We start from the raw sequence: 14,951 nt of genomic DNA, 5'->3' as shown, positions 1-14,951 counted from the left end.
ATTTCAACTTGCCTTTAATTTAAAATTCAAAACCCATTATTCGTTAGATTGATAAATCGTACAATCCTGCGGTATAAAAATATGTTGAAATAAAAGTACTCAACAAGAGTTTGTCAATCGCAAAAATATACATGCAAAATCAAAATGGTACCGTATAGAAAAGAATAGGTAATATAACTAAAACATTTTTATTTATTAATCTCAATGTGGAGGATATTCAAAAGAAAAAAAATGTACCAATTTCCGTAATTTATTGCATCCTAGTTTTTAACATTGCAATATTTTTATCTGGTTTTCTAGGAATTTGGGCTATTACTTTTACTTTTCACATTATAGAACCATCATACTAGAAGTTTGCATCCAATTTTTGAGTTTCATTAGGAAAACAGGGGGTGTGATAACAAAGTTTTTGTTTTCATTTAAACATTATAACACTAGTCAAAAATTTATCCTGATCGAATCCATTCCGCCCATTCCACACATCAATTAATCGTCCTAAAGCACAAAGTTATTCTTTCACCCTTTTCTCTCTTTTCAAATCAATTATTTGACTATTAGGACGTGATCGGCGTCGTTATTGATGTTCGAAGAAAAAGCATCAGTTTTGGACATTTAGAATGTGCTGTCAATCCCAGACATCATTCTTTTGACCTATGAATAAAATTGATGGTCGTGGTGATCGTGGAATTCGGAATGTGTGTTATATCAATCTTGGAAGCGATCATAAATAATTAGATTCATTTTGATAATGAAATTGTGTGATGCATTTCGGTTTCAATTACAGCAGGTGAATATGAATAGTCAATCAAGCTAAGCAAAATCTTTAAACGATCGATCTGTTTGTTGTTTATAATAAAAACTTTTAAAAAAAGAGACAGGAATGTCATCTTATCTGATATCTGGTTGTATTCACTATTATTCAAAAACTGTAATAAGAAGGAGTTTAGCTCAACGTCAACATCAAATGCATGGAAATGCAAGAAACTAAAAAGTGCGTCGCATTAGTCCTTTATCGAGAAAATAAAAAATACATTCCTTATGTTTATTGGAAAAGAAGACAAATATTTTAAATCCAATACTCATAAGTAGGAAACTTTTAATAATTTTGAAAAAAAAAACATAGAAACAAGGTCTAAAGAAGCAAAACTCAGATGTTATAAATTTTATGATGAAATTTTGTTAAGCTTAATGAAGTTCAACACTTGGGTAACTCAAAAGTACAATATTTATAGAATTTGGTCCAGTAGATTTTGAGATTATAGAATTCCGAAATTTGATTTCCTCGCTGTTCCTATTGTTTTAATTGATGCCAAAGTAGCATATCTTAATTCATACATACTCAAGTTCCATACGAAAGTTGAAAAAAATTGCTTTCTACTTCAGGTTCATTTACGAAACCTTGGCAAGTAGGGTACCCTTGACTTCATTATTCACAGACTGTTAGAGTATTATGGTTTTTGTTATTTAATTTTTAATTTTGTGATATTTTGATAGGAACTCATTTTAGCAGTAAGATGTCATGAAACGACTTAAGCTAGGCATGTTTACAAGCAGTTGAAATGTTTTTAATCCCGAAAAAAGAGCTTCCAAGCAATTTTTGTTCTTTATCCGATGATTTTGCAGGGGGATCATTCCTTTATACAAGCAAAAAATCAAAACCTGAGTGGGCTAGCTAAGGAAGAGTGCGAATATAAATTGGCATTTATATGAACGGGCAATCGAATGAATGCGAACTATCCCTCAATCTCACTATCGTCGTTATCCCTCGCTGATATAACAGGCCTCTCCTGAACCCGCTAAGCTAGAAGGTTCTGGTAATACACTTTTGCAAACCTCCCTCCATGAAGGTCCAGAAAAACAAGCGAGGTATTCTACTCTACATTCAAAATTTGAAATTTTTAATCAAATTTTGATCATTGAGTAACGTTACTCAATTTAGCTTCAGTCTTTCAAAATTTTATGGTTGTTGATAGAAATTCGATTCTTAACATTAAATTTTATCTGAGATTACACTTATTCCAGAGTTTTTGATTCCATATTTTCAAATTTTTTTCAATGCATTTCTGAAATGATAAGTTAATCACCGTAAATTTATTTTATGAAATTATTTTATCGGCTATATCGGTGAAATTTTATATAGACGGATAGAAGATTAGAATAAGGTGAAAGATGTTGTTCTTAAATATTCTTTCTCAAAGAATATAAAATTTCACCGATTAATGCATTTCGGTTTTTATATTTCGGATTCTGTATTTTTGGTTTGAATCCTCATTTAAAAAAAAGAAAAGCTGTTTTGTCATTGCTCAATTTGGTTTTGCGCTTCATTCTGAAATGGACTCACGATTTTTGAAACTTTAATGAGTTTTCAAAATTTAGATAATAATTTTAACAAATATTTAAAAAACATTAGGAAACATCCTGGGTTTTGTTTGATTTTCATTCGATGTTCTAACTCTCAACTTTTTCCCATTTCTCATTAAAAAAAGTAAAAAAAAATTTCTTTAGCAAAATCCAAACATTACACAGCTTCAAAATTGCGATACAGAATTGAAATCTTAGAATCAGAAACATATTTTTTATTATTTTACTCACATTCAATTTCAATTTCGCAAGTCGTATGAAAAGTAATAATAAAAATAATGAAATCAGATTTAAAACCAAAACACCAGAATTTAAAAAAAAAGAAGGTTCATAGTTGAGAGTTTTAAATAAATTTTAATTCTCACCTTCTAATGGAAATGTTGATTTGGAATCTTAATTCAGGAATCGTTTTTTTATGTTTCAGAAATCGTATTGAAATTCGAAATCAAATCTTAAATTCAGATTCTGAGTCTAGGTGCAGAAATAAAATTTAGAATTAATATTCAAAATTAAGATTCAGATTCAGCTCGTAAATGAGTTTCGCAATCAAGATAAAATTATCAAGATGACGTTGAGGAATTTATATTGCAAGAAATTGCATACTCAAATTATGAATGTGAGTTTGTTTTGAATTTTCAAATTTTTCAACAAGTCATTTTGAGTACAAAAATCACAAATTTTAAAATTCTAGAAAATTTAAGTTTTTTTTTGTAATATTTAAAATGATAAACATGATTTTTTTCTTATCAAACCATCCACAGGATTTAAATTATAGAATTAATTTTCGATAAAAATAATTTCTGTGATTTTCCTGTAACAAAATTGAAAAAAAATCCTTTTATTTTTGTGTATTGAGTATATCTTTGTATATTGGTTAAATTTTTGTGTACTTAACCACTAAATTATAATCAAGTAGTTCAACTTTTGAAAATTTTATTTATTTTGAGGGGTTCTCTAAAAAAACTTCTTCAATGTTCTGATCAAGTAAGTTAAGTTTGACCAGTTTTTTTGAGCAAAATCAAAAATTTCATTTAGTACTGAAGGATTCCCTATGTAAATATAGCTTACGGTTTTAATGGTTTAAGGATGTATTTTATACGAAAAATGGTAGGTTCTTCCAACGGCACTGAATTGAATTGTTTCATTAGGAATTTCATTCTCTTGTTGAAATTCTTGGTTAAGAATGAATATATGTATGTATAGGATTAAAAAAAAATTAAAAGTTATGATTCTTGACTAATTTTGGGAAGTGAACAAAAGAATGTCTTCACAAGTATTTAGCTTTAATTTCACATTTGGATTGGCCAGGTATTTGGTTTATTTTGTTTTTTATTTATTTTTTCTCAATTTTCAGGAGATAAAATCCTCGAATATGATTTGTTTAATCGTTTTGATAGTCGTGAAAGTAAATCTTACAAATTTAAGAATGTTTTTGTGTATTTAAACCAAAAAAAGATAGTTTAGTTGATGTTTTTTTTTATAACTCCTTCAGATGAAAAATTTAGTAAGGTTTATTAAGTTGAAGTTGAACGAGTAAATAAATTGTTCAAACAATTATAAGACATTATCAGTTCGTTATTCATACTTTGCAATGCAAAAATATTCATCCACGTTATTCGAAACTAACAATAAGATTCAGTCAAGCAAAAAAATACAACTGAAATCAAAACCCCGAATCGCGTTTGCGCCTGTCTCTACACGTCGTTGTTTGCTGGACACAAGCAAATCGCGTCTTTTCACGCAATCGCAAACCTCCCGCATCGCCGCATCGTTCGACAACGTGATTATCTTCGAAGCGTGTTCCTACTGATTAGCGTTTGCTTCACGCGCACACGAAAAGACTGTTTTCGCGCTGCGCGCCAAAAATCATACCACATGTCTAAGTATACGCCTCAACACGAAGATGGAACCATGCAGGATTCCGATAGCGCAAATCTCCGTCGGGTGCGCCTGTGTTAGTGGGGACACTCGTTTTAATCGGTGCTACGCTTGATCTTATTTGCTCCTGCGCGCGCGGGAGCCCCGTCTTGTTTGTTTTTTTTTTGTCCTATTCTTGACAATTCCTAATTCCTATATAAAAACTATTGAGTAAACTCACGAGACGACGCTGAGAGTGATGTGTGGAAGCGCAACCGGGTGGCTTTGATCGTATTGTGGTGACGCCAGATCGAAGAGTTTTGTTTTGTGTTCAACAGCTCTAAACGTCGTGCGGTCACCACTGTTTTGCGCTTCATTATTTACGCGCACACGACGAACGTTCTCGTTACGTTACCGAGTGCGATTTAGAAATTCTGGCGTAAGCTCGCGTTCGCCAGTTGAAAAACAACGATTAGTCGGTCCGCGCGGTGCGCAACCTTAGTCGGTGCGCTTCTAGTAGATTCCCGCATCAGAAATAAACAAACCCCCGATTCAGGGCCATTGCGTAAACAATAACGCGTGTGAGTGTGTTTGATTGCTGAGTGAAATCCTCAAAGGAAAAAAGTGAATAATGAGCCTCCCGCAATGGCACCTCCAGTAGCCGAAACCACCATAGTGGCCACAATTGCCGGCTTCACTGCAACGTCAACAGTTACAAACTCACTTCCAACGACATCAACAACAAACAAATCCCGCCGGAAGAGCTCCATTTCCCTGGGCGGCATCTCATCCAAGGGCACCGGTTTGACCGGAATCAATGGCACTGCCTGCTCCGTCAACGAGGACACCCTGAAGCTGATCGAATGCGTCAAATCCCGCCCGGCACTTTGGCATCGGAAACATCTGCGACAGCGCGTCCAAGTTGCGCATCACGGCTGGGAAGAGATCCGCAAATCGTTCAAGGCCACGGAAGGTAAGCAGACATCACAAATCTCCCCATTAGAACACACGCATCGTTCGTACTTCGAACCAACAGAGAATTCTGGCGTACGTTTTCGTTAGGTCGTATGAGATGAAATATAAATTCTTAGGCTAATTTACAGAATTTTCAAGCTTCAGTTTAAAATTCTTATATTTTGTGATTTCAAAATTACGCGTCACATTTTATGCCAGGAATCAGGATTATCTTCGCCTAATCAACAAGCGAGAAACCGGAGCTCGCGTGCTCCCCCAGAAAGCAACGTGAATCACTCACATCAGTCGCTGTTCGCTGCTAAGTCGAATGTTCAACACAAACTGTAGTAGAGAACTTTACTTTCGATGTGTTTGTGATGGTTTGCTTACTTAGTAGAATCAGTAAAATCTCGTTTCTAGTATCGTAGTAGTAATCACTTCAAACGACTTCGAAGGGCTTATCGGGTAAACAGATCCCGGCACAACAATTGTGATAAACAAAACCATTTCGAAATTTCTCAGCTGTTTCGTTTGAAACATTGCCACCTTTCTCTTGACTCCGGAAAGAATCTGTTTACCTTTGAACGGTTCTAATCGGTTGTTTAATGTAAACATGTAGATTCTCAAAGTCGATGTCACGTTTTCAATTTTTTTTTTCATTATAGAAGTTTATGATTTTTTTTTAGAATTTGCTTACACCCTTTAAATATGATCAATATTTAAAGAAAAACAACCAAAAAATCTCTTTTCAAACTGCCGGAACATTTTCCTAGAATTTTGCTTGAGATTTTGTGATGCTCTAATGCTCAAACAAAATTTCTTGCTTGGGGTGCTTCCGAGAAAATTTTCAAAAACTGGTAAACCAAAAAGAGCAATTCTGGGAAGAGAAAACACCGAGGAAGACAATTAAGGAAGCGACTCTTGATGTTCATGGAATTTGGCAACGATTTTTCGAGGTAGATAGCTTCTTCATTTACTTTTTTTAAATTTTCCATCTATTTTGCATTTTCACTACGAATCGTTCTGATTGATCTACGAAAAAAAATAATCAAGACTCTTGAGGCACCGATATTCAAATCAAAATTATAATCATTCAAATTCAAACTTCAAGTTTCAGTACTCTGATGCGTTGATCTAAGATTTAGGATTTTGAATCAATTCTTAATTGAAATTCGGATTTAGAATTCAAATTGTTAATTAACATTCAGATTTAAGATACCAGACTCAAAATTCAAACTCAGAATTCAGACTCAGAATTCAGACTCAGAATTCAGACTCAGAATTCAGACTCAGAATTCAGACTCAGAACTCAGACTAAGAATCCAGACTCAGAATTCAGACTCAGAATTCAGCTTCAAAATTCAGCTTCAGAATTCAGCTTCAGAATTCAGACTCAGAATTCAGATACAGAATTCAGATTCAGTATTCAAATTCCGAATTCGAATTCAGTTTCCGAATTCAGATCTCAAATTCAGATTACGAATTCAGATTTCGAATTTAGACTCCGAAGTCAGATTCTGAATTCAGTTTCCTAGATTCCAAATTTAGATTCCAAATTAAGATTCCAAATCAAGATTCCGAATTAAGATTCCGAATTAAGATTCTGAATTGAAATTCTGAATTCAGATTCCAAATTCAGATTCTTAATTCGGATTCAGTTTCCGAATTCAGACTCGGATGTTAGATTCTGAATTCAGATTCCTAGATTCCCAATTAAGATTCCCGAATTCAGATTCCGTGTTCAGATTCCAATTTAAGATTTCAAATTCAGATTCCGATTTCGAATTCCTATTTAAGATTCCGAATTCAGAATCATTCCGAACATTCCGAACTCAGATTTTAAATTCTGAATCCGAACTCAGATTTCAAATTCAGAATCCGAATTAAGTTCCGAATTCAGAGTCCAAATTCAGATTCCGATTTCAAATTTTGAATTCAGATTCCGAATTCAGATTCCAAATTCAGATTCCGAATTCAGATTTCTAATTCAGTTTAATCTTAGTTAATAAAATTCAGATTCAAAATTCAGTTGAGGAATTCTTTTTTTTAAGATAAGTTAACCACCGTTAATTAAGTTTTTGTAAATTATTTTTCGGCATATCGGTGAAATGTATATTCTTGGAGAAAGAATATCAGAAATGAAATTGATGAAGATGGATAGAAAAGTGAGAAGAAAATTTAGCAGATGTTGAAAAGAGCGAAAGAGCATTTTTGCGAGGAAAACTTATTAACGTACACCATACTTTACCCCGCAACATTTCATTATTTAGGAGAAGTAGTACCGGGATAGAGGTGGCACTACCTTAACCTATACAATGAAATCTGGTTGGTCCGAAGTCTACATGTGGTGAACACGTATACCCCGGACGGCCCGTTTTCAGATTTCAGGAGTCAGAGTTCAGAATTCAAAGTATAGAAATCAGAGTTCAAATTCCAAAGTTTAGAGTTCAGAATTCAGAGATCAGAGTTTGGATTTTCGTTCCTTTTTTAGCCGTTAATTTACTAAGAATTTCTATTTAGTTTGTTTACGTGAATGGAGAAAGGAAAATCCAATTTAGAACACTGAACTATGTTTAGGATTCAAAACTTCAGAATTTTGGAGATGTTAAATTATGAATTCATGTTGAAAGTTCTTTACAACAAGATTAATTTTCAAAACTATCGATTCAGTATCTGGAACTCTAAGTCAAAGTTTGTAACAAAAATCAAAATCACAGTATAAACCCAAAATAAGAACTTTTTTTATTCGATGCTCATATTAAAATTTCAATTCAAATTCAGTTTTAATTTTCAGTACTGAGTTTACTTTTTTTTCGTTTTATGCACATTTCTGCTTCAAATGAAATAGTTTGAATTTCTTTTTCAAATCAAACACAGATCCGCTCGATATTGCCATAATTCATTCTCAGCAATATTCGAATTTGGTACATGGTTTTTTGAAACAACATCACCTAATAATTTTTGCTTTTAGATAAATGACCTGATTTTGTTTTCACGATCTTGAATGTATAACAATTATAACAAAATTTAAAATAAAATAAATTATCAAAAATGCCAAAAAAAAAATAATAAAAAAACTCAAACACAAATACTAACGAAAGACTATATATGACAAATAAATATCTAAAAAATAAAAATAAAAATGACAAAAAATGAAATGATGATAAAAATAGCACATTAAAAAGTTGTAAATATGTCTAGAATAACGTTGTCAGAATTTTTTCAGCACGTATCCGAGCACCTGACAAAAAGCAGAAAATTGAAGACCAAAATCCGGTCAATATCCGGGCAAATTTGATAAAAACCTATGAATTATTCTTCAAAAATCAAAATTTACTAGCACAACCCAAATGGTACTTTATGCCTTTAAAAAACCTTTCATGATTATTTTTATTGAAATTACTGAGAAATTCGTTGGAGGCGCAAAATTAAAAAAATAATAGGACACTTTTTGTTTTTTTAGCTTGAATTCACCCAAATTTTATATTTAATATTTGGGCAAACCTGGATAAAACCGGGAAATCTGGCAAGCTTAGTCAACAACATGATTGAAAATGCTAATAAAATTTTTGAAAATCTTAGAATATGATAAAAAATGGCGTCAAATTGTTATAAACATGAAGAAAAAAAGTTTATGAAGAAAACCGTTCGATTTTGGAAACAAAAAGTTTTTAAGCGCCAAAATCGAAATTATATTTATTTAAATAAATCTTAACAAAGAATCATTTTTCAAAAATCAGCTAACCAAGTTATTTCTCCGAATCGAATCTATGTTCGGCTTTCGTTACGAGATTAACCCTTGTAATATCGAGCAAACTGTGAACGCTATATCGTTGTTCCGATTTTTCTGCTTATTTTGCTCATTTCTCGAGACCAATGTTCCAAAAGATCAAAAAACAAAAAACAAATGAATTTTAGGGTGGCAATGGATGTATAGGAAAAAATCAAAGATCGAATTTTGCAAACCGACCATATTCATTTTGTGGATTGGTCCAAAAAACTGTCCTATGCAAAATTTTTGCTCAATCGCACTTGATTTAAGGACGCAGCAAAGCGCTCAAAGGTTCAATTTTCTGACCCCTCAAAAATTACCTAAGGTGGGACCAAAAAAAAACGGAAAAATACCGAAATTTTTATTTTGATGCAAAATGACTTATTAATGCATGACACGTCGGAATCTGGCCAAAAATCGATTTTAATTTGGCACCTTTTAATCAAAAACAAAAGTTTTGTTTTTAAGTCAATTTTAATAACACATTGGTTTGTTGACTAATTTTGTACTATGATATTTTTGCTCAAATAATCCATGCATAAAAATTTTTAAAGAAGAATAGTTTATACTATTTGATTATTTAATGCAAAGAATTTAAAACATTAATAGTGTTTTGTTTAAAATAGAGCGTTTGAAAATACATCCTATAACCTTTGAAATGATTTGCTTAAAAAAAACTGGTAAACTTAGCTTATTCGATTTCAACATAGAATAACTTTTTTTTATAAGAAATCCTTCAAAAAATAAATTTTCAAAAAGTAAAAATAATAATTTTAAGTTTAAAGTATGATACTGGCAAACTCATTCCAAGTTTTAATTTAATTTTGAAATTTGGCTTTTGAAAAAAATGCAACCACAAATGTTAAACAATAGGGGAGAGTGGGGTATCGTGGGCCATGGGGAAACGTGGGCCACTTTTAATATCTCAGATGTGTGTTGAGATAAAAATCTCGAACCAGTTGCCATCGTCGTCGCTTTGCGTGAGCATATATTTCTATATGTTGTTGACTTAAATACGCGTCATGTGCTTCTTTTTTTATCAAGCTAAAAAAAGTAAGAAAAATTTACTTTCATAATTAAAAATACACCCGCTAATTGCCTCGATGGGGACCTAAAGTTCATAACAAAAATATGCTCATTCGCTTATGATCTAAGTTTTGTCTTGATCTTTCACGTGGAAAAGGAATTTTAATGGAACATCAATAAGTCACACAAACGTAACCAATTTGCAAATCATAGCTTGTGGGGAATCGTGGGCCACACATCTTTAACCACCTATATTTTTATATTTTTATACACATTCAGAACTTAAAATACGTTTACCCTATCTGCAAAGTTTTCTTATGCCAAATGAAGAGTTATGAAAAATATTTTGTCCATCCTTTATAAGAAATTTTGCAAAAACGTTTGCGAGCCAGGTTTTGGAATCTATTCGATCATACACAGCTCTCTTTTTTTATTTCATCATCTGAAAAAAATAACGAAATGAATTGTGAAATCACAGTTTTGGGTCAACTCATAAACTTTGCATGTTATTTGGTCAATTTGGACTTAGTGGCCCACGATTCCCCACCATTTTTCAAAATCCAAAAAATATTGCTTTTTTTAAAGCAGTCAGAATTTGGCGAAAATAACTTATTAAAAATTTAAGAAAATACCTCATGATACCTTGAACATGTAGAAAACCATACCTTTTTTTATTTTCATTTTATCTTCTATAATAAAGAAGTTATGGAACAACGAAAAAAAGTGGCCCATGATTCCCCACTCTCCCATACACAAAGAAAAATTGAATTCTCTGAAATTTTTTTTTACAGGAAAAGTACAGAAAATATCATTTATCAAAAATAAGTTACATAATTGAAATCTTGTAGAAAGCTTTAAAAAAAATCACGTTTTTATTAAAAAAAAAGTTATCTTTTAATTTGTTATTTTCAGCTTATTATGTTTGTGTTTAAAATGACCTGTTGAAGAATTTCAAATTTTGAATTTAAATTTACAATCATAATTAGAAGTTCGCGATCTCTTGCAATGTAAATTCCCCATCTAAAAAGTCATCTTGAAAACAAAATTAAAACTCATTTACGAGCTGAATCTGAATCTCAATTTCGAATATTAATTCTAAATAGTTATTCTGCACCTGCAGAACGTGAATTTAAGATTTGTTTTCGAATTTCAATGCGATTTCTGAAATATAAAAAAATCGATTACTGCATTTAGAATCCAAATCAGCATTTCCATTACAAGCCAATAATTCAAATTTGTTTAAGAGTCTTAACCAATCTGATTTTTTTATCATTGGTTTTCAATTCGACTTGCGAATTTGAAATAAATGTGAATAAAATAAACAAAAAACGATGAATCTGATTCTGAGTGTTCAATTCTGGATCGTCATTTTGAAGCTTCTTATGTTTAGATTTTGCAAAAGAAATAATTTTTAAATTTTTTTGAATGGGATTTTAAAAAATCGAGTAAAAGAACTTCGAATGAAAATCAACCAAAACCCAGGATGGTTTCTAATTTTGTTTTGATTTAATATTTGGAATTTTATTTATCTAAATATTGGAAATGTCTATAAGTTTCGAAAGTCATGTATATAAATTTGAATAAAATGTCAAAACCAATTTGGGAGATTTCTATGTTTAATGGTGTCTCGAACCAAAACTCAAGAATCCTAAACTGAATACAGAATCCGAAATATGAACACAGAAATGCAATAAAGATTTTATCAATATGGAGTATCATGTGGAATGAGTATAAACTTATTTAAAATTTATTGTTCAAAAACGAATTTCTATCAATTAGCAAGAAAGTTTTGAAAAACTGAACCAGAATTCTGAACCGGAGATTTGTTTTCGAGGTTTTGGAATTATCTCTAAGTGAAGATTGTTACTAATGAATTACATTACTCAATGATCAAAATCTAATTAAAAATGTCAAATTTTGAGTGTAGAGTAGAATACCTCGCTTGTTTTTCTGGACCCTCATGGGGGGGGGGGGGGGGGGGGGGGGGGGGGGTTTAACCTTCAAAAACAAACCCCCGTTCCTACGGCCATGGGTCCTGTTATAGCGAAAGCTGTTTGGTAATGTCGTTCAAAAAAACCGTTCGATATTGCCACATGCATCAAAATCGGATATTGCCAAAAACGAACGGGGTCTGTATGTAAATGTTTTTAATTTTGTACATTTTTAAGATGTTTAACCGGACGATGAAAATAAAAAATCGCAAAAAAAAGTTTTGCAAAGCCAATGAATTTGTTGATTTATTCTATAACTTTTTTCGTGAAAGACATAGCTTCTTCTCATATTACCAAAAAACCAAGCTTAAAAATAGGCCAAATCAATAATTAAAAAAAAACATTTCAAGCTTATTTGAATTAATAAATTTGGTTAATTTAATACGCAAAAATTTCTTCTTCCATACAAATTTCCATACAAAATCGAATCACGTTTCGCTAATAGAGGAAGCAACCAAATCATATCAAATTGGTTGACTTGGTGACCAAAACCACATCGAAAAAACATATGGGAGCTATAAGTCATTTTTTGTAGCGGTTTAATGAGCACATTATGCTGGTAATGACTCAATTTGTTGTTTGGTTCAAATTCTATTTAGATTCATTCACACGTTGATAAACGTGATTTTTCGTCGCAGAAAATTACTCTCATATTGATCTAACTTTTTGTTTTAATCTATGAATGAGAATGAAGCCTTAATGATGACCTTATCCAGCTGTCGTAGTAAAATCAACACCTTATCTTTGGTATTGGTTCGTCATCAAATTTCGGGAAATTGAAACTTCAATGAAACATCGGGCAACATACAAAACTAAATTATGCTATCATTTTGGCATTGAGAGCTCCTTTTCGCCACCGTTTGCTATTGATTCAGACATCAAAGTCTGCTCGGGAAGGATGCATAATTTAATAGATAATAGTTGTTGTTAAAAAAAAATCAAATGTTAGATACCTGAATATTTTTGAACTGGCCATGACTGCATGAAATCACACATGAATCATAATCATGCTCCGAAGTTTTAAAAAAAGAGTATATAACACAACGCTTCGAGTATAAGTTTCAACTTGAGGTTTGAATTTTTCTTCATAATTTTTTAAATCACAAATTATCGTAGTTAATAATTTTCAAGCTTTCACTATTATTTTCTAAAAAAAAATGTTGTTTTTGATTGTTATTACACTATAAAAACTAGTGTCAGGAATGAAAAATAGAATATCCCGGGTTTATTGTCATTAGTTGGTTTTCATATTTTCACCGTTTATCACGGGCATCGATACTTTTTCGAACAGTTTCATTCGCCATTCTATTGGTATCCAAGAGCTCAGAGTATGCTAAAACGTCAAAAAAAATGTTAAAGTTTTTAACATTTACTCAATGTTTATTAACTCACCTGAACGGCGTGATACCAATGACCGGTAGTGAGTTCCGTTTTCCCGATGACAATCCCAAGAGAGTTGGCAAACGAATCCAGGTGCACTGTTGTCAGATGATAAAGCTGCGAGGTATGCATTTTCTTAGTCAATTTGGTCTCCACGAAAGATGGCGTTATCGTTTGCACTTTTACTCCACTCTCTTTGAGCTCCACTGTTAGTGCTCGGCTGAAGCTGTAGATGAAGGATTTGGTGGCTGCGTACATAAGAGCGTAGGGCGCCGGAGTGTAGGCGGATATCGAGGCAATGTTTACGATCAGTCCTTTCCGGCGACTTTTCATATAAGGGGTCACGATGTGGGTTAACATGAGAGCCGCATTTATATTAACATTCACCATAGTTTGATGCTCGTTGTAGGCAATATTTTCAAAGGAATCAATTTTTAGAAGGATTCCTGCATTGTTAACTGTGAAAATTGAGATTTTTTTTTTAAATATTTTTTTTATAAATCATAAAGTAGACTTACCCAAAACACCGATATCGAAACCATCCAGCTCTTTCTGAATAAAGCTGTAGAGCTGCCAGCCATTTGCAAAATCTACCCCGACTGTTTTCACTTGAACCCCATAATCAGATGAGATCTGATCGGCCGTCGTCTGGAGGTTATCGTCCGGTCGAGCAATAATGATTATATTCAAACCTTGCTTGGCCAAGAGAATACTGATCTGACGTCCGATTCCATCCGATCCACCGGAGACAACTACGAAGAAAAAACCTGTTCAAGCGAAGCTGTTTTAGGAGTTTCCGCAAACTTACCTGCCCATTTTCCGTATTTCTGTTTCCAATCTCTTCTTAGAACCAAGTCCTTCAAGGATCCCCAAACGATTGCTAGTCCCGATTTAAAGGTACGATAGATCCACGCAACTAAAACTAACGCACCGATCACTTGTAGAAAGACATTTGCGTAACTGCAATCCTGCTCCATCGCCGATCTATTTTGCACTAGGAACGCGCGCTATAAAACTGCAGCCTGAACTTCGAAGCAACTTTGGGGATTGAATCTCAGTTCGCACGTATAGACTGATTATAAATTATTCATTTGTTTCTCAAAGCTTCCCGCTAGCTGGTAGGCTTCGTAGGTTTGATAAGATCAGCACACACAAAAATAATTACAGTGCCTTATTGGTAGATTGCAAATTGCAACAGCATAGTCTATGTTCTAACACAAGTAGTTTGGGATAATCATTGAGAAACTACCGTGGGATGTTATCAATTGACTCACTACTAGTAATAAAAAAACAACTCGAAAAAAAAAGAAATTGTGAGAAGTACATTTTTACAATTTTGTAAAAAAGAGAATATCGCCTATTAAATGTTTTTGACAATTTTGATAATCTTGACAATTTTGACAATTTTGACAATTTTGACAATATTGAAAATTTTGACAATTTTGACAATTTTGACAATTTTGACAATTTTGACAATTTTGACAATTTTGACAATTTTGACAATTTTGACAGTTTTGACAATTTTGACAATTTTGACAATTTTGACAATTTTGACAATTTTGACAATTTTGACAATTTTGACAATTTTTAAAAATTTTGACAAATTTGTC

General features: G+C 32.5%; 1 protein-coding gene across 1 annotated transcript; it reads right to left on the bottom strand.

Annotated features, from left to right (window-relative positions):
* Positions 1 to 12,800: 12,800 nt before the first annotated feature.
* On the bottom strand, positions 12,801 to 14,394 carry LOC129760675 (hydroxysteroid dehydrogenase-like protein 1). The gene is made up of 4 exons (XM_055758330.1): positions 14,150 to 14,394; positions 13,860 to 14,093; positions 13,354 to 13,799; positions 12,801 to 13,294 (listed from the first exon to the last, which is right to left on the bottom strand). The coding sequence occupies exons 1-4, from the start codon at positions 14,316 to 14,318 to the stop codon at positions 13,196 to 13,198; spliced, it is 948 nt and encodes a 315-aa protein (XP_055614305.1). The 5' UTR covers positions 14,319 to 14,394; the 3' UTR covers positions 12,801 to 13,195.
* Between the last annotated feature and the right edge of the window lie 557 nt (positions 14,395 to 14,951).

Source organism: Uranotaenia lowii, unplaced genomic scaffold (genome assembly GCF_029784155.1).
Source record: "Uranotaenia lowii strain MFRU-FL unplaced genomic scaffold, ASM2978415v1 HiC_scaffold_72, whole genome shotgun sequence".
Taxonomy (NCBI): domain Eukaryota; kingdom Metazoa; phylum Arthropoda; class Insecta; order Diptera; family Culicidae; genus Uranotaenia; species Uranotaenia lowii.
This window is presented reverse-complemented; position numbering and strand designations above follow the sequence as displayed.